General features: G+C 39.7%; 1 protein-coding gene across 4 annotated transcripts in view; it reads left to right on the forward strand.

The window, feature by feature from the left end:
• FGD6 (FYVE, RhoGEF and PH domain containing 6) overlaps positions 1–19,736 on the forward strand; it is a 74,890-nt gene that overhangs the window by 27,833 nt on the left and 27,321 nt on the right. For 3 of the 4 annotated variants that reach the window (XM_037388862.1, XM_037388865.1, XM_037388867.1), the window contains exons 3-8: positions 1,121–1,268; positions 4,732–4,799; positions 4,892–4,922; positions 13,390–13,541; positions 14,332–14,488; positions 15,721–15,808. In XM_037388862.1, coding sequence (XP_037244759.1) covers positions 1,121–1,268; positions 4,732–4,799; positions 4,892–4,922; positions 13,390–13,541; positions 14,332–14,488; positions 15,721–15,808 — 644 coding nt within the window. The remainder of the gene's footprint in view (positions 1–1,120; positions 1,269–4,731; positions 4,800–4,891; positions 4,923–13,389; positions 13,542–14,331; positions 14,489–15,720; positions 15,809–19,736) is intronic. The other variant, XM_037388866.1, reaches the window with a different exon arrangement.

Genomic DNA, 19,736 nt, shown 5'->3' on the forward strand with positions numbered 1-19,736 from the left:
TTCTTGTGATTCAAAGTTAGGCAAAGAAAAGATCAGTCATAACCATCCCTTGCGTGGGGAGGCAGAGGGCAGCTATCTGAAGAAGTGTGTAGCCCTGACAGGTGTTGGCTGCACAAAATGAGGTGTTGATCAGCATAGTGAGATCTCTGCTGGCTGCAACAGCTTGGGGACAAGGGTTTCTGGATTTGCTTTTTGCTTTGGAGGATAGTTAGTAACATCGGGCTCATCAAGTAGGAGCCCAGGGATTTGCTGTTTCTGTGTAACTCATAACTGTGAGTTCAGGCTCAGTTTCCTCTAGTCTCTGTTTTCTTCTTTATCTTTCCTTACCCCCTTTTTTATTTTCTTTTAGAATTGCATTCCTTAAATCTCTACCGAAGTTGTCAAGGCTAGTTAGAGGAAGAAGGTTGTGCACCTGCCTCATGCAATTTCTGTATTGCAAATACAGCTGAAGCTAATGAAGAGAGACGTGAACAAGGTTATATTTTATAGCTTTGACAGCTACCTGGAAGGTGTCTATCTCAGGGGGATGGGAGTTTTTAATCACAAAAGATTCTGCTCTCTTGTTTTTAAGAAAATTTATTGGACAGAACGGTTATAATATTGCCATCCCTGATGCAGTTGTTTAGCGTATGTCCTGAGGAGCAGCCCTGTGTATATATACAGACATCTAAAACTTCAGACAGAAAGCTCCGGTCTGAGTACCATATCTGGAACAAGTCATGATGCCATGAGACAGAGGAGAGCAAAACGGCTGGGACTGTTCTTTATCCTTCTGACACACAGTGCAAGTGTTGCACCATGCATGTGCATAGCAGTAAGGGGATAGATTTTAAACTTTGCTGTCAGGCAAACTGATGGACAAATGTAACATAAATATTCCAAAGGTACTGTGGCTTTTGTTTGCTGTCGGCAAGCATTGTATCAATACCAGCATAGATGAAACATTGCAGAGTTATGAGTCCACTGTGGAAAAGCCTACCATTGTTGTCATCTTCAGACCATCCACTACTGTTTTCAATGTTTTGATACCAAGTAAACTGTTTATTGTGGGGTAAACCAGAAAGTTTTTCACATAAATAGGTATGGTATATTTATTGACTATACATAATTTTAATTTTAGGTCCTTAGAAGAACACCATGATCATCCTAACGTGGTAATTGGAGATCTTCAGTCAGATGAAGAAGATATCATGAACAGTTCTGATGAAGATGATGACACAAATTCTGATTCCAGCAAAGGGGAGCCTGATCCTCAAGAAGATAAACAGGTATCTTTTTATCTTTCTCCTCTGAAGCTATTCTTCACTCTTGCGCTATTTTGTAAGTTGTAACCTGTTGGGATATTTTCAAATAAAAGGCATTGAGTCAACATTACTTTATATATTTATTTTCATCATTCTTATTGTTTAGTGGGCTTCTGTTTCTAAAATTTTAATTTAGTATGTGTACATTAGCCTGATATTAAGAGGTCAACTTTAGAAATATCCCACTACAAAGTGTGTGTTGCCTGGCATATTTTTTGTTAATCTTTCACTGAATTGTGGAGCTCTAGACCTGCCTACCATGCCCCTCTAAAAATGCTACGTGCACAGATTTAAGTTTAGAGATCTTCAGTTTTGAGACCTGTAAATACCTTTTAATGAGGCTGTCTACGCCTCACAGATCCTGAAGTGCGGTGTCTCTTCTGCACTGAACATTTAAAGTCAACCTTTGAGTTGTCAGCCTTGGTGAAACCCAAGGGAAGGGGACAGGTGAAGGTTGCAAGGTCTGAGAAGGTCCTTCTGAAGAATCTCTGGGAGGCTGTAGTTTTGCCTGGATGATCCTGTTTCAGGGGTCTTGGCCATGCAGCAAAGGCCACATCCCAGTAACCATTTCTGTGCAGACAGCTGTCTTGCATTTGCAGGTTCTGCATACTGACCTGCCAAATCACTGCTTGGCGCACAGGGGACAGGTGACTGAACCAGTTTTTAATTCTTCCTTTTCAATGGCATGAAACACAAAGATCTCAACCCTCTTTTCAGCCTTTAAGTTCCTTAATTCACTCCTTTGGTGCTGAGGAGAGACTATTGGTGTGGCAAGAGAGCTGTCATCGTAGGGTTGCAGAGCCACCTCTATGGCCCTTGGGCGAATGTAAGCCACGCTTGGCTGTTGGGGTTGAGTTCTGACCTTCTGCTTCTGCAAGTGCCAGCTTGGAATCATTTCCCCTATTTTGATTTTATTTATTCTTCAGATGAGGAGCAGGAATACAGTGCTCACTACTTCAGAATGAAATTAAGTTCTGGGTGTCCTATCCCTCTCCTTGGGGATACCCACTGTCTTACTTCTCAGTCCTGGATGCCCTGACACCAGCCTGCCTTTGGACTGGTGCCTCTCCTCAGCATTAGTCCTGGCAGCTGTGTTTCCTTTGACAGGGATTATATTCGCTTCCTTTCCTTCAAAATGAATAATAATTTTAAAAAAAACACAACAAAACACGGAAAGTCAATGAGACTTTTTAGTGCTGGAAAAGAAGACCCGACGATGTGTCAAACCTGAATGTCATTTAAACAAACCTTCTGAGAGGAATAAATTGGGGGAGGGAAAGAGAGTTGAGGGGAAAGCTTGTGCCTGTGAAATTAATCAGGATGGTACCTGTATAGAAGCTAACTTACCCTGTGTGCCTCTAGAAGTGGCCTCAACCTTTCATGTTGGAGTTTTACAGGAAAGCATCCCCGTTAGGAGGCTTCTCAGGCAGGTTTCACAGAGCAGTTCAGCACTTGCTGTGAAGCATCTGCTCATCGGCTTGCCTTGGCCGCCTGCGGCACGTGCAGCCGGCAGCTGGGGATTAACAACCAACTTCCTAACAGAGAGAGCAGCTGCAGAGGAGAGTGAAGCAGTCTCTGCATTGGTCATCAGCTGGGCTTGTTTCTATTTCTCCTTACCACAAGCATCTGGCTGTTTTGATGTGTTTTATCCATTAGAAGAGTTACAGGGTTCCTTTCCAGTGCCATGTCTGAGAGCCGGATTTGCATCCCTTCAGTTCTCCCATTAGAGACTCTCTTAGACCCAGAGTACCTTTGGCTGAGCAAATGCAAAGTGGCCTTTTCAGTGCCAGCTGGTACGTGAAAAGTCTTTCAAATGGGGTTGAAAACAGACTGTGATACTTCATTTTGTAGTTGTTTAGCGATAGCGTCTTGTTCTCAAAATACTAATTTTCATCTCATTTGCAACTGTCACACTGACAGTGATGGCAGATACCTTGCTGTGCATAATTGAGTTACTTGTGAATTCAGTCTCATAGGGAGTGTGTCAGCTGTGCTTTCTAAAAAGAAATGGAGGTCTGAGGATCGGTGTTACAGTTTCACCTGAGTCTGATTGACCCTTACTGGGTATTTTTTTGGAAATAAGTGTAACTTTACAAGTAAAATCCTAGCCCTGTGTAAAGATGTCTATGTACTATATAAAATAAGTAATGTATTTTGCATATATGGGATGCAACACCAAATTATTAAATTTATAAATTAATCTTAATTTAGTAATTTAGCACTGTGTCAAATTCAAATTAAAAAATATTTTAGATTGTTTTTTTTTTTAATACAACAATATTATTAAAACCAATCTATGAATATAATCAGTTCCATGGTTTGATTTCCAGCATTTGAGGCTTGTTTCTAGGTTCAGAGAAGAACTAAAACGCCGGACAAATCTCGCAACATTAGTGCTTATGAACCAAAGGTTCATGTACCTAATGCTGCTGATACCTGCTTTTCTAGATAAACTGTTCAATGCCTATATTATAGTACCATACCTGATACAGCCTCCCCAGGACTTCCATCACACTCCCGTGTGGTATATCCTGTGATGTTTTAGTGTTCCTCACCCACACTCTTTCTTTGCAGCCCATTAAAATGAAAGCCTGAATATCTAATAGATGTGGTGACAGCTGGCAGCAGAGAAGCATATGGCAAACCATGAAAGCTGTTATGGAGAAAGGTGTTTTATCTGAGGGAAATTGTACATGGGGAGCTACACTGTGTAGAAAACACATTTGTATCCTGACACCTACCCGCTTTTGCTTTGTTACACCTGTTCCTTCTATCTGATGTTGAACAGTAGCATTGATTTTTTTGGAAGCCAAGCATGTGCGCATAAAAACCAACATTGCCTCCACAGTGTTTCAGGTAGATGACAAGGCTCACACTTCTACATCTTTGCAGTACAGTTGCTATGTATTCCAGCAGCTTCTTCAGTAGATTGCCAGAAGTTGACTTTTCAGTATGATTTTTTTTCTTTTTCCTCCTTTCATCTTCTTTTTCAGTAAAGAAAATGTGTATTTCATTTAAAATGTTCCTGAAACCCATTTGAGTTTGCTGGAAGTATTACTGTTGCTGTATTAATAAAAAAAAAATTGAAATAATGTAGAAATATTATCTGTACTTTACTACTTTTGCTAAACAGTGATCATTACTTGCTAGGGCTTCACTCTTTATGGACTTCAGTGCTTCCTGTAATAATTAAATAGACAGGCTCATAGCATTTTAAAAACTACTCTTAGCTAATGTTGTTTCCAGCTACAAGCTAAATTGATTTTTCTCACAGATCCTGAAAGGCTGGAAGATTTCAAAGCAGTATAAAATGTTTTTATTAGAAATAACTGTTGAATAATTACATTGAATTTGAGGAACTACTAGCTGGAAATGATCTTTATGACAGTTTTGGAAGGTGCATAGTATAACATAATTTTATTTGCAGAGTAAGGCAGCTGGAAAGAAAACAAAGGTTTACCATATTGCCAAGGAGATCATGAGCTCAGAGAAAGTGTAAGTGTCAATGCTAAACTTAACAGCTACTCAGTTTATTTTAATTGGGGAATTAAAATGTAACTATTTGCTTTTTCTTGCTTTTCTGGTAGGTTTGTGGATGTGCTAAAACTCTTGCACATTGTAAGTACCTAAAAAAAAGTTTCCTGTTCTATTTGTTTAATTTGTTAAAGTTCTGTGTTGAGGCTTTATTGTAATGAATGTGACTTTTTTTTTTTCTGCTGTCTACATATTCAAAATATGCTTAATTAGATTAACCTTTATAACTTTAAATTTTCAGATTTTATGTAGTGGATGAGTATTTTGGTGGTTCCTTCTGCATCTCCTTAATTAATGTATGCAGTCTTACAACTGAGTGGTGATATTGCTTGAATATTGAAAATGGAATACATATCCATTTATGTTAATCAGCATCATATTTATAAGCCAGCTTGTACCATAGCAACCAAAATAAAATCTTTGGTTAGAATAATTTCTAAAGCAGCAGGGGGATGCAGGAACAATTCACCTTTAGAAATGGTACATAAAAAAATACACATTCTTTAGGTAATTTAATTAGCTCTAATGGTGCATCCATCACCATGGCAGTATATTTTTTGAGGCTGCAATTCTTTGACAGATGCTTGCTTTCTGATAACAGCTGTGATTGTAGTACCTGCAATGTGTTGTCCACAGCAAGGGTTAAGTATTTAATCCATGCTTATGCAGACCAATCATTTTAAACATGCTGTGTTGAAGGTGGTAATAGTAAATTAATGAAGAATTTAGCTTTGTCTAGCTCTGGTTTTTCTGTTTTCTGTAGACTTCTGGGTGATGTGTGTGTGTTTGTACTATTTTGTGCCTCTATGAAATGCAAGCATAGTGATTTTTTTTTCCTTGGGCAATAGAAGTGGTTATATTGCAAACAGATGCTTTGGTCTATCTCAGTCTCTTGAGAAGCATGTTCTGTGAAACTGGGAACAAAGGCTCTTATAGATGAATGTATGCAGTCCTATAATAGGGAGATCTTTCAGGAAACAAAAAACTGACTACACCACTTGTTGATTCCTTTTTTGCCTTCCATTTTAGTAATTGATTTTTTTATTCTGTTCAAGCCTGGTTTTTAAAAGCTGGGTCAGGCAGTTGTGGCTAATATGTAATTTATATTTGACATGGTTTCTAGTAACAGAACTCAAACTTAAACACTGGTTAAAGGAAGGGAGTTGTCTACTGAGTATAGACAAGTTTTAAGCTATATGATTTTTAGTTACCATATTTTTCAGGCATATAACTTGTATCTTAAAGGAGTCTTCACTTTTCAGCGTACCAGTTTGTCAGATTATGTGCACGGTACTGGAAGAAAAGGCTGTTGGTGAGGAGGATGCAGGCAAGCAGAGGAAGAATACGGGAGAGGGAAAATAGGAAGTTCAGGAAGTTTCTGGCATAAACTTAAGGTTGTCCACACAGTGTAAACGTACAGTGCTATAGGATGTGTTTTGCTTTTTTTTCTTCTCTTTTTTTCTAATGGCTCAGTCACAACTCTCTTCATGACAGTATAATAGTGTCTAGCTGCCATATAAAAACCATTAGGAATGTTTTTGTTGGCTAGCAATAACAATTGACGTGTATTCAGCCTGGTCTAACAGAGAAGATGCTAGGCTAGGAGTCGAGGAAATACTTTGCCCATAACCTGTCTGTTGGCCTGTGGTGGGAGCCTTGGCGAGTGTCCTTGTCAGAGTGGGCACCAGTTTTGAAGCTCTGTGTGCAGGCATTCTTCGTTAAATAAAAATTGCCATACCTGAGAGAGCTTGGAATAACTAATTTTATTTTATTTCCACAGAGTAGTATGCTGTAGGATCTGTGTATGTTTGTTGCAGACATTATTAAATCTGTTTAATCATATGTTTCTTATGTGGATAACATTTAAACGTTGATAAAACTATCCTTTTTATTTCACATGCACTGAACCAGTTTGGCTCACTAGTTTCAAGTGTCAGGACTGCTAACTACCAGTCAAGCAACCTCTGATAGATTTCTGGAATTAAAACTTAGATTTTCCCCAGGCTGGGCTGTATTACCCACAGTAAAGATTTAGCCGGTCATGGGAGGCTCTGTTATACCTTCTGAACCATCTATTGGTGTTTTCCAAAGAGTAAATACTTGAAATTTAGTGACTAATTCCACTAGTGATGAACTGAAATTAATAGTGTTCTCCGCAGCCTGTTTTACCAATGCCAGTTAATGCAGCTCCATGGCTCTTAGTACAGCCAGGGAACAGCACTGTTGATGTAAGAAAAATTGCTACTGCTTAGAACATTTGAAGTGGAGTCTGAAGCAGATGAGAAGGTGGGAATGTGACTGCAAACTGATTACAAGTACCATGGGAATTTTTTTTAGCATTTTTTTCTTTTATATTGACAAAAGTGGAGCAACCCTTCCAAGACAGCAGGGTGCCAGCCTATTTCAAGAGCTGTCACACTTTGTAAGTACACCTGACTACTTCTGTTGAAGACAGACTACAGAAGTTCTCTAGAAAATGATAGACACTTGGGGACGTTTCTGTAATAACAAAATAAGCTGGTCATAACAGAGATAAGGGACTGGCTTTGCACACTGATGCTCTGTCAAAGGTACATTCAAAGGTGAATGGGGCTACCTGAGGGAGTAATCAAACATCAGATGTCATCTTGAATTCTCTGTATCTCTGTAATTATTGTATTGCTTTCTTAGAGGACAAGATTCCAGTAAAAATGCTGTTAAAAACTTGTGAAAACAAAGGGGCTCAAATCAGACCAGCTCATCTCTATGCACCTTTGTGAGATGGTTCATGCATGGCCTCCAGAGGCTAAACAGGGGTTGAGAAGATGGGAGAAGTGCTGTTTCTTCCCTAAGAGCACTTACAGGAAAAAAACCCAAGGAACAGTGAACTGGGTGTAAAATCTAGGTGATGTAAGAGAAGCAAGCTTGTCACTACTGCCTGAGGTGCTCTGTGTCCATAAAACACCTGGTGTTTCCAGAAAAGGAGCAAGGTGGGATTGGTGCTATTTGTACTAGTATGTTGTGGAATTATTTGTAAACAGTTTGCTTTGCACAAGCAAGAGGACCTCCTCAGCAGCACCCTGCTGCTGTAAGGGTAAGCTGCCTGGCTTATTTGCTGTTCTTTTGTCCATTTTTGTTCCAAATGTTTTGCCAAAACCCACCACTCTTTTTGTTCTCCTATCCTGTTTGATTTTGTTTTCCCTCTGCTGCTATGGTATGGGCAGTGAGATTTCTGGGCAAGCAGAGGAACGTGCTTTTTGGGATGACTCCTTCCGCTGCAGGGCTTAGTGTATCACTGTGCTGTGTGAGCAAAGAAAAGGTCAGGCCTGTGAGCTTTTACCTGAGCCTTTAGATCTGGGCTTCTGACTTAGACCCCAGCTCTGTCCTAATTAGGGCTCTGAGAGCAGGTAGGCTGTTGTCAGGAGGCACCTCTAACTCTTCTGCAGCCAAAAGATCAGTCCTTTATTGAAGGCAGGTAAGAGGCCAAACGTGTGTGTCCTTCTTACAAGAGTGAGAAGCATCTTACAAGATGCTTACAAGAGTGAGAAATTCTGGTTTAGTATGTTTACATTTTCAGAAAACAATTGCAAAATTTGTATATATATACACACACAAACTATATAATAGTTTTACATGTCTATAAAAATGTATACTTTTTAATATTATGAACAATAATTCATAGTAGATTTGGAAAAATAATGTAGCCTGTATACTGAGAAATAAAATCGCTATGGGTATTGAAGCAAAGAAAGTCCTGACCTCTGGTCCTGGCTTACAACTGACCTGCTGTTTAGCTGTGGAAAATTCTGTCAATCTCAACTCCTTTCTCTCCACTGTAAAACTTCAATATTTGACCAGTCTGAGGTGAGTATGTTGATACATTTCTAGTCATGAAGTGCTGTGGAATTGCTGATTGAGACATTTGACAATGAATTGCAGCTGTATTTATCTTGTTAACAAGGCTAATGAAATAGCGTTGGTTTGGAAGGAAACATTGTTCTACTACCCAGCCTATTCCTTGAAATCACATTCTGGGAATGTGCCACAGTCAAATAATTGATTTTTGTAAAAAATTAACTATCTTATATTGTTTAAGACTTACAAATGATTTTACTACTTGAGAAAAAAGGTGCGGAACTACTTGGCCGCTTTCCAGAAGTGATCTCATATGTTTGAAAAATGTCATGACCCACACTTAGAGTCTACATTAACTATCATCGTAGTTTAACTTAACAGTTTATGGCTAATAGTCTAACCTCAGTTAAGACTGCCTGTTTATATTTTAAATAACGTATTTGTAAAGTCTTCTGTAGCAGTATTGCTAGCAGTCCTGTTTACAGTTTGTCACATACAGCAGCTTGGCTGTTCCCCAGAGTGTGAAACTTCCTCCCCTTCTCTCCTCCCCCTGCATAGGGAATTTGTGTGTGTGTGTTCCTTGAAAAGCGTCCAAATGCAACCATATTTTTTTCCTTAAATTAAACTGATATTTGAGCTATCTGCAGGTGTATTTAGCTGGGAGTTGTACCTCAGCAGAAGGGATTATGGTTTATTTTTGCTTTACTGATGGTATGTTCTAGGAAAACGGATCCAAGATGAATATTGGTTGAAGCCTTAGGAAGAAAACACGTGACCACACTTAAGATAGTGTCGCTTTTTCTCTTCTGGTTAAATTCACAAGAAGTTTTAATTTCACCCATTTGAAATTATCTTAATTCAGCTATTAGATACCTGAAGGTGCACTGAACCCAGCCAGCAGCTGAGTGAGGGTTTAGCCTGGTCAGCACCTACTTTGGTTTACACCTGAATGTGTTCCTTCGCTCCTTTGATGCAGACAGGTTGCTTTGCTGCACGCTGGGAATCCTCCAGTGGAAGAACCGAGAGGGACTGTGAGTCAGGGCCTTTGCAGAGGGGAAGTGCGTGGGCTGATCACAGATGATTCACAACAGGGTCAAAATTATTTCAGATATCACTGCTCTTTGCTTATTTAAGGAAGCTGCATTGAAGGAGGGGTGGGAGGAAATAGAAGCAGCAATGGTGGTATCTTCCTCAAATATTGTTTAAAACCTGCGCAGCTCTAGGAGGAGTGTTTACTAATAGGATAAATAAAATTCTTTAAACATTTTCAAGTTGGGAATGCTTTATCAGACAGTAATTCAGCAACAATATGTACTCAGAAGCCTTCAAAACTGCCTAAACTAGATTTTTATATGGACAGGTACCCAGTGGGATGCTGTCCTAGTCTAGAAACTAAGACTTTCTGGTTTGGAAAGAATGTGTGTTCCAGGGATGATAAGGAGTGCTGTCCTCTTGAAGTAGCTGTGTGAAGACAATTGCCTTTTGCAGTAAAGTGGTATCAGAAGATTATTATTGGACCAGAATATAATGTAAACTAGAAACTATAAACCAGCATTTCAGAAAGTGCATAATAGCCTCCCTCCTTCTGAAAGGAAAAATTATCCTGATAAGAAGCTGGTATGATTCAGTATAACTAGCATAATCTTTTGTTTTCTGTCATACAGCATATGAAACTTTTTGTCTGGAGCTGCAAATGGTGGTTTTCAGTGAAATAAGCACATTAATTCCAAAGCATGACAAGGCTTTTTTAATGAGTAAGATTGTAGTATTTGAAAGGCTCATTTTTAATTAGAAAATCTCTGTCTTTAGGATTCGCTGTTATGGATTGCAGCATTGCTTCAAACAGAATAATTTCTAGGACTACCTAGGCGACTGTCTTTGAACACGCTGATGAAAGCAATGCTCTTCAGCAGCGTTATATAGTACTATATGATAAATATGTTTGAAATATGAATCACTTATTGCAGTTATATATAGATATCAAGACAATGTATAATTTGCAACAGTGATTCTGTTTTGATGTAGCAGTGTAGGGATTTTGTTTTGGAAGTGATTAGATTCTGGTGCATTAAATGATTATTAATGCAACTTCTAAGTCACCCTTAGGAGTGAAATTTCAGAATTTACTTTTTCAGTTAACGTATTTTACATTTGGCAATTAAAACAGACCTATTCTGTGTTTTGTCCTTTTGGTTAAGAAATTACTTTCTCAGAAGGCCAGCACCTTCAAGTGTAAACACTGTTAACTCCTGTCTTGTTATGTTTTACTTTTCCTACTCCCACTCCTCAGGCATGTGCTCTCTGTTTTCAGCTCTTAAGTTTATCTCAAGATGAACTTGGCATGACAGTTACTTCACACCCACTGCCAGGTTAAAAATAAATCTTAATATGATTGCAGTGACAAATTCATTGTACTGCTTCTGTAGTGAAGACTTGATAATTTTTTTTAAAAAGGAAAAAGATAAAAAAGCATTGAAATCTAGCTCTTTTGTTGTTTAGCAGGCTGGTTTGCATCATTTGAAAGCTCCACTTTATCTGTCTTCCCTGCGTTTCCTCTCTGCAAGGCTTCCTCCATTTACTCAGTTTTGGAAGGGGAATGAGGAGAGTGATGAAGCAAAGTTTTGGTTGGCTGTTTTAATGATAGTTTTTCATGGTATGATCCAAAGCCTGATGAGGCTGATGGACTTTGAATCAAGCTGGTGAAAAACCAAATCTGTATTTGGAAAACATCCTGCAGACTCTTTGAGTTCTATATCTAGAAGTTAAATAAATGCTCTTAAACTACAAATGACATTCCTGTCTTATCTACTGGTGCTTAAACCTGGTTCCCTGCTCTTTTATTGTTTGGTCAGGGAAAAGCCTGGGTTGTTGATTACGCTACAGACAAAACTGCTTTTCTTTTCCTTATGCAAGTAGCCTTATAACATTCAGACAAAATTCTTGTTTCATCCCATGGCAAAGTACATACAGTGTATTGTGTGTGCATGTGATTTGGGGGTTGGGGGGAGAATATTATCATAATATGATGATGCATTTTACATGAAGCTCTTCAGAACGCTTCATTTGAGCTTTTGCCATTGTAATTCCATGTATCATTTCAGTGTTAAGCAATGCCCTAGGGTCAGGAAAACCCATAAGATGCAGCTGGTAGTTAACCTATGTGTCTGTAGTCTGCACAGAGGATGTAAACCAGAACATTTCCATATGAATAACACCATCTGTTTTTTAACTCCCTTGCATTTAGTTCTCAGCCTTCCCCCATCACAGCCATTGCCCTGTATCTCTTTTCAGTTTCGTGTCATAACTCTGCCCAGTCACAGCCTTCATGACCCAGAGGGTCACAAAGCAAGAAAGTGTGTCTGGAGCTCACGTTGCCCAGAGCTGATGTAATGAGGAGAGAGGGCAAGGGAAAATTGAGGCTTAAGTTTGAGAGACCCTAAATAGTGCCAGATGCTGGACAGATGAGAGAGCTGGTAAGACCTGTAGCAGTAAACCTGGGGAGGGGAAAGAGGGAGCTAATTTTTTTCCTCACCACCCCCCCCCCCCACCCCACCCCCACCCCCCAGGACTATACAGATTTTCAAAGGCAGGTATGGAACCCCTGCACATTTAAAATGTAATTCATCTTTATACTTACAAACATGTTGCTGGTCACCTTTTTTAGGATGCATGTAGATTGTGCTTGCACTATCAGGTTTTAGCAGACCACAAACGTGAAAAGAGCTATTGCAGATTGTCTTTTTTCCACTGTTGCCCAAATTCAAGTGAGACACAATAATACAGTGCACCACCTAATTTGCATTTTCTTTTTTGTAAGTTCAGACAGTGTTGGTTTTCAAGTGAAATATGAAAATGTTAACCTTTTTTAAAAATTTCCTTTTTTGAAAATTTTGTTTGTATGTGATCAGGGAAAATACCTCTTGTGATGGATGCTGAGTTTCAATGTAGATACAATCCTGGCCATACTGACTTGTGTGGGGCCCAGATTTTAATTCTGTATAGTTTAATGAGGACCAATAAGCCTGGTTACACAATAAAAATGCTATAAGAAGATCCTTCAAGTGCAAGTAGGGGTTTCTGTCTCCCTGTAAATGTTTTGAAGGTACCAGTGTTGGTTTTGATCTTTGTTAACATTTGAAATCTCATTATTCCCATGTGTCTGAGTTACACTGTCTTTTTGTTAGATGTTCATTTCCCTGTATATAGAAGAGCTGTTGTGACCCTACATTTTTGTCCAAAAGGCTCATCTTCCAAAAGGGTATTTGTAGATAACTTATGAAAACTAGAATGATTTAAAAATATTATTACTGTATTAGCTGATACAACATTTTTGCTTTTTGACCCAAATATTAGCAAGAAGATACTCAAGGCTAGCAACACCCTTGCAGATACAAGCTTTTTTTCCTCCTAAGCTTCCTCTTATGCAGTACAAGCACGTTTCTTAAGGGCATGTTGTAAAAATAATGAAGAACTTCCATATTATGCATACGGAAGCAAGAAAGTAAAGCTCCAGCATCAAACCAAAGGGATTAAGGGCAGGCCCAGGGGAGTAAGCTGAGGCTGTGGGGAAACATAACCCAGATGGTACCCGCCTTGCCTTTGGTAATAGGGAGCAGCGCCTGGAATGTCTGTGGAGAGAATGCCGTTGTCTCTGTTGGTGCTTTGAAGGCTGTTCGCTCAGGGACGGGGGGGTTCTGTCCTCTTTGTGCTCCGGCAGGATTTCCGGGATGCTGTGGCCCATGCCTCTAGGCAGCTTGGAAAGCCAGTGATTGAGGACAGAATCCTGAATCAGATCCTGTACTACCTACCTCAGCTGTACGAACTCAATCGGGACCTCCTGAGGGAACTGGAAGAGCGATTATCTCACTGGTGACTATCAATAAAGGGATACCATGCCTTTGATGTTGTTGAAATTTATTTGTGGGGCTTATGTGACTCTATGTGACCATGGTTTGACTCTTGTGTTTCACATGCCTTCTTAAATGACAGAAATGACTTGGAAAGTACAGGAGATAATTTTCTGTTTAGCTGTACTTTTTGCCATTTAGATGTATCCAGAAAAGTCCAGAAGTCACGTCAATATAAATTTTTTTTTAGCAATCACACTTTTTTACTTAAAATTTAATTTTTAATTGAATGTTCTGGTCTATGCATGGCCATAAGAAGTGGACATTGCATTTTAAAGGTAGTCCAGATCTACTAACCAGACACGGTGCTGATTGACAGCCACAATCCCATTGAAATCCATTCTCTAAATGGATCTAAATCAGCTATACAAAACCTACTGACAAAGGCACTGAAATAGGTAAAGACTGCAGTCCCATGCTTGCTGTTAGAGGATGGAGACTGCATGTTGAAATTTGAAGATCTGTCTCCTCAGAAATCCAGCTTGTACTGAAGTGTTCAAACAGTTCAAGACCTTTTTAAACGGACTGTGTCTTAAGTGGTTGTAATCTAACACTAAACTAGCGTGTGGAGGTGTGCCTGGTAAGGTTTCTCAGAACAGCTACTGAGATGGGTGGCTATCTGCTGAACTGTAAGCTTTTTGTTCAGAACCTAAAGTAGCACATCTTACTGTGAAAAAGATAGATGTTTTGCAGCAGGGTTAAGATGTATGCTCTTTTTAGCTCTTTCTAATTGCTCTATTTTTTGTTTCTAGGCTCGAACATCAAAGAATTGCTGATATATTCGTTAAAAAGGGTCCCTACTTGAAGATGTATTCAACTTACATCAAAGAATTTGATAAAAATGTTGCACTATTAGATGAACAGTGTAAGAAGAATGCCGGTTTTGCTTCAGTAGTCAAAGACTTTGAGGTACTGTAGTCATTTGTAAGACATATCCTATTTTGTGGCTTTTCAGCAGTTGTGATCCTCCATAAGGTCTTAGAGACTATCCTCCAATTTTTTGGGGGGCTTTTTTTTTTTTCTGCAGTCTTGGCTTGAGACTTTGTAGGGTGGAAGTGGAAAGAAGTAAATTCAGATTTGGTGAAGTAACTACTAATTTTGGCTACCGCTGTGAGATATGATAAAGGACCTTGATTTTCAGAAAGTGCAGCACTTGCTACAAATTATATCAAAGACACATTAACAAAATCTATACCTGCTTTTTTTTTTCCCCAGTTTTGTCTTCTGATCATACTATGCACTGATTAACTGTCCTATTATAACCAGGTTGATTCCTCTACCGCGTCATAGGGCAGTGGCTTACTCATAGGAACGGTGTTTCAGTTGAAAACATAAATGTGAATTTTCTCATCTGCGTGTTTCTGGAAGTTTCAAACCCAGTGCATGCAGGAATCAGATGAAAGCTGATTCCTGTCCCTAAGAGCATTGCCAGATTTTTATGTAACTTCCTTAAAACAAATCAGAGAAGAGGAGCAAGCTCCCTAAGCAGTTGATCTGCACAAACTGAATTTACCCCCTATTATGTGGGCTTCCCCTTGGGTAATCCCTGCTCTGTTTGCTTATGAGTGGTTCAAAAGGCTACTTACAGTGGGCAAAGGTAGAGTGAGCAAAAATGGGAAGAAGATGATGCTTTTTTAAGGACTCAGTGTTTCAGATGCACATTATTTTGAATGCAAACTCAAGATAATTAACACTTTTGAAGCATGGATCTTGTAATTCCGTGTTGTCTTTAGAGGTGTGGATTAATTACTTTAATTAAATCAATTTTAAAAATAATTGCATTAATTAATTAAAACTTCTGCAGTGAGCACTGCTGTCCTCTCTGCCTTTCTGCCCAAGGGACGCTGAGGGATTACGAAGCAGCATGTTGCCCTTGCCACCGATGTTTCCTTTATTTCTGGGAAGCTTCATCTCTCTTCCTCATAAGCAAAAGCACCTGTTTTGAATCCACAGAGTATGAGTCCTTACCAGTGTCTTTTAACGCAGGGTGCTGGCTTTGTAGTGCAGTGTTTTAGCTGTAGTTGCACCTTCTTAAGATAAAGCTTCTCCAGTGTAATCAGTAGTTGTTTGTAGGTATGTTTTCTTTTGCTGGAATCCTTGATTACCACAGAATCATTACTTATTTTGGGTGTTTCTTTCAGATGAGCCCCCGCTGTGCTAGTCTGGCCCTCAAGCACTATCTGCTCAAGCCAGTTCAGAGGATTCCCCAATACAGGCTCCTGTTGACAGGTACAGTCAAGCTCTTTTGCAGGCTTGGGAAGCCAGTCTTCACACGTCCCAGAAACTTGTTTTCAGGCAGTTGGAACCATCTGTAAAGCATGTTTATCTGACTTCAGATATGTGAAGCATTTTTAGAAACATGGCATGGGTTTAGAAGTTTTCTGTGTTAATATTGATTGCTGTCAGATGCACAAGCAGGGAGCTAACATACCCAACGCTGTGGTGTGTCCTCTGATGGAACATTCAGCAGTACTTGGAAAGCGTGAAACCTGTGGTGGTTTCTGTTTGTTTCTGTGGTAATAGAAACCTGTAATTTTCTTAGAGGGTTGGAATTGCTCCTGTTTTGCTTTGGGTTTGGCGTGGGGGTTTTTTGTCTTTTTGGTGGTTTGTTGGTTTTTTTTAATGAAGGAAAAAGGTAGTATGGAAAAGTTGAGCTAGGAGAAGGAAATGAAGGATGTCTATGCAGCTATGAACTGCTGCAAGTAGCTTCTCCATTTCTCCCCCACCCAGGTGTTTTGTCTGTAAAACCCATTCACTTTTAAAGGCAAAACACATGTTTAGTATGTGTTTACCAGTAAGCGCTTAAGACTTGTTACAGGGGCATTGTAGGCTGAAAAGCTGGCTTGGGGCTAGAAAATCTGGGCTCTATACCCTGTTCTGGCACTGGCATGTTTGGGTGACCTTGAGCAAGTCATCTCCAGGATGCAGTGCTTTCTCTTCTGTAAGAGGAGGGCAATGATAGAGCCCTCTTTTGTGAAGTGTTTTGAGATCTTTGTTGTAAGAGGGGGATGGCTCCTGTAAGGATTTGGAAATACTTAAGGCATTGTTTTTAAAGCCATTGCTTCTTGATGAGCCATTTAAAAATAGCCTGTGTTTATGTAGTAACTGCAAAATAAAATGCTCTGTGACCTTTTTTTTTTTTGGCTCTGCAGCAGCTTGTTGGCATTTCCCCAGCAAGTACTTAGACTAGTGATGCTGTGGGAGATAGAGACTTAAGTGTTTTACAGCAGTTACCAAGATATTAACATTGACTGGTTTAACTTTTATCATTTTAATAAAGTCACAGGTGTTGAAAAAAGGGTGAAAACCCCTTATTAAATGGACTACTTTGTAGGGGAAGATCTTGGTGACTTTTAATTGATGAAATCAAGCCATAAAAGGATGTTTGGGGAATTTCTTTATTTTAAAGGATACTGACTCAGGGCATGGTATAGGCTTGTTATACACTCCAAAATCAGTGGAGCTTTGGATATGTTCAAAAGTTTTAATTAAAAAGATTCAAAAGCGGATCACGATGGAGTAAATGCCATGCCAGTTATACATGGCAAAACGAAAGGTCTTGGGGTGAATGGCACTGAAACAAAACTCAGATGTTGAAAGGGAATTCCTCATGATCATTAACTGCCATTGTGGCTAGTACTCATTCTGTGGTGATTGGTTGCTGTGGGTGTCCCCAGTCTGCAGACCTCACTGTGACTGCCCAGCTTTAAATACAGCTGCAAATGTTATTGACAGGAATGGGATTGCAATGCTGGCTGCTGATTTAGAAAAGTAATTTTTTCTTGTTTTATGGGAGCAATAAAGGAGGTCAGACTAAGAATTTAATTGTGCTGGAACTGGGGAGTGTTATTTTGGGCTGTTTCTTTTTCAGTCTGCTCAGTCTATCATGCATTTCATTGTGCTTGAGCTTGTCACTCTTCTGTATTTCTGTGGATGACCCATCTGCTCTGTTACCTTCCAGCAGCTCTGTGCAATATTGAGCAATCTCTTCGTAAACATGTGCTGCAAAACACTTGGATGATGCACAAAACACTTGAACCTGTTGTTGCAGTGGGTGAGACACTGCAACGCAGCAGCTGCCCAGTCTGAAGATGGGGGGACCTGTGGGCGAGGGAGGAGGGGGCAATGGGTAAGAGCAGAGGAGCAAAAATAATCCAGGAAACGAAGCTGCTAGGCCTGAGTCAGCAGGGATTTCTTCCTATTTAGATGTTCTGTGTCAGTGGGACAGCTTTGTACTGGTAACCTGCTGCTACATGGTCACATCACAAGATGGTTGCTGTGCTTTGAAGTGGAGTTACTTTTGTGCGAACAAAAGCAGGAGCAGGTGGGCTCATAAATCGGCGAAGGAGAGGCGCAGCTCAGCTGTGTTTCTGTTTAATTATACAGCTTCTCCAGTCCAGCAAGTGAACTTTAACTTCTGCCATGTATTAGCCCCGAGCTCTATACAGCAAATACTAGATGGGTTTTGGGGAGGTTAATTAGAGGCCTCTGATTTCTAACAGAAATGAAGTAGAGGTGATTCCTTCCAAAACGCTCTGATTTGAGTAGGTGACTTGAGACTGTACCATACGAACAGGCTCTTCATTGTCACATGATAAGTGCCTCTCTTTCTCAACATAGGTTTGCAGAGAGTGAGTCTTTTGTTATCCTTAACTGGGGTATAGTGAGGGGATGCTGAGGGGGATGCATTGCTGCTTTGCAGGTTAGAAACAGAGTTGTCAGACTTGAGTCCATTATGTGTTGGGGAGCGATTGCTCTGAGTTTAACTTAATTAAATCAGACAACCTGAGACAAAAAGCAGTTAATGAATCAGAGGAGAGTTTTTAGCAGGAGAAGTGATAGTCACTGCCCCCCAGTGAGAAGGAAGAGAGACTTGCTGGCCGCTGTGGGGTAGAAGCAGGGCATAAGGAAATTTTATTCATCACAGGAACAGTAGTTACGTGCTTTTGTGTTGATTTTTGTTGTGTTTTGGAGTATCCAGCAGAGCTATGGATTTTAATTTCTAACTCTGCCTTTCTGAAGGTATGCTTAAGGTCTTCCTGGTCTGAACAACTAAAGCACATTTCAGAGGGGAAGATTTTTTTTTTTTTTTGGCAAAACAGTAGATGCCATTCCACCTTAATATTTGACTCTGTATTTATTTTATCTAGGAATATTTTTGCTAAATTTTTACTGCAATGTTACTCATGTCTGAAATCTGCTTGTCTGTATAGTTTAAGCCAGTACCTCCAGAAAGTTTTTGTAAGCACAAAACTTCCAGTGTGTATCCACAGAAGAGACTAAAAATATCTGTTCTGATGCTTCTCTGAAGCTGAGTTTTAGCTATGAACTGAGGTCCACTTACTAGATGTTCATAGAGAGTATCAAGATGAAGTTATGTATTTATCACTGTCAAGATTTTACAGTTGCAACTTTTATTGGCTGCTTCAGTCTTATAATGTAAAAGCTGCCTTCCATTTTAAATACAGAATTTTAAGTGAAAAATATCTAATTTTCCCTCTTTTATTCACTGATCATATGATTTAAAATGCTGGAATACAGCCATCAAAAAATATTTTGAGGGATATAACATGTTGTTTTGGGGAACAAGTCATAAAGCATGAATATGCCAAGAAACAGTTAGTTCCCATGTTGGATCTCTGGTTTTAAGTTTCCACTGCAGTCACTTTGGATGCTAAATTGAATGTTTCCATGTACTAGGGACATTTACTTACAGTGCCAGCAGTATGTTTTGCAGATGAGTAAATTATACCCACCTCACCTCTTGCTCCCAGCCTGTAGGGGTGAGTGTGTGGTTAGTAGCTTTAAGAAGCTGGTATTTCTGTGTAAGCTGTAGACGCTCATTCTTATACTGGGAGGTTCCCACTGCAGTCCTTTGTGCTGACCCTGATGAAGATCTATTTGGAATTGTAAAGCTTTAGCTTGATTGCTTTATGGTGGAGTCCCAGGAGTGCTCTGCCTGGGCAGTATGGCACAGATCTGACTTGAGAGAGCGCCCATGGGCAGGCAGGACAGGAGAGGGCAGCTGGTATTATGTGTGTGATGGGTTCTTCCAGGTCAAACCAAGTTAAAAACAATGTAAAGTCTTCTCAGTTCCTTTCAGAATACCTCCTGTTGATTTATTTTTTAACTCTCACACCAGTTTCTTACCAGCATC

Source organism: Falco rusticolus, chromosome 5, assembly GCF_015220075.1.
Source record: "Falco rusticolus isolate bFalRus1 chromosome 5, bFalRus1.pri, whole genome shotgun sequence".
Taxonomy (NCBI): domain Eukaryota; kingdom Metazoa; phylum Chordata; class Aves; order Falconiformes; family Falconidae; genus Falco; species Falco rusticolus.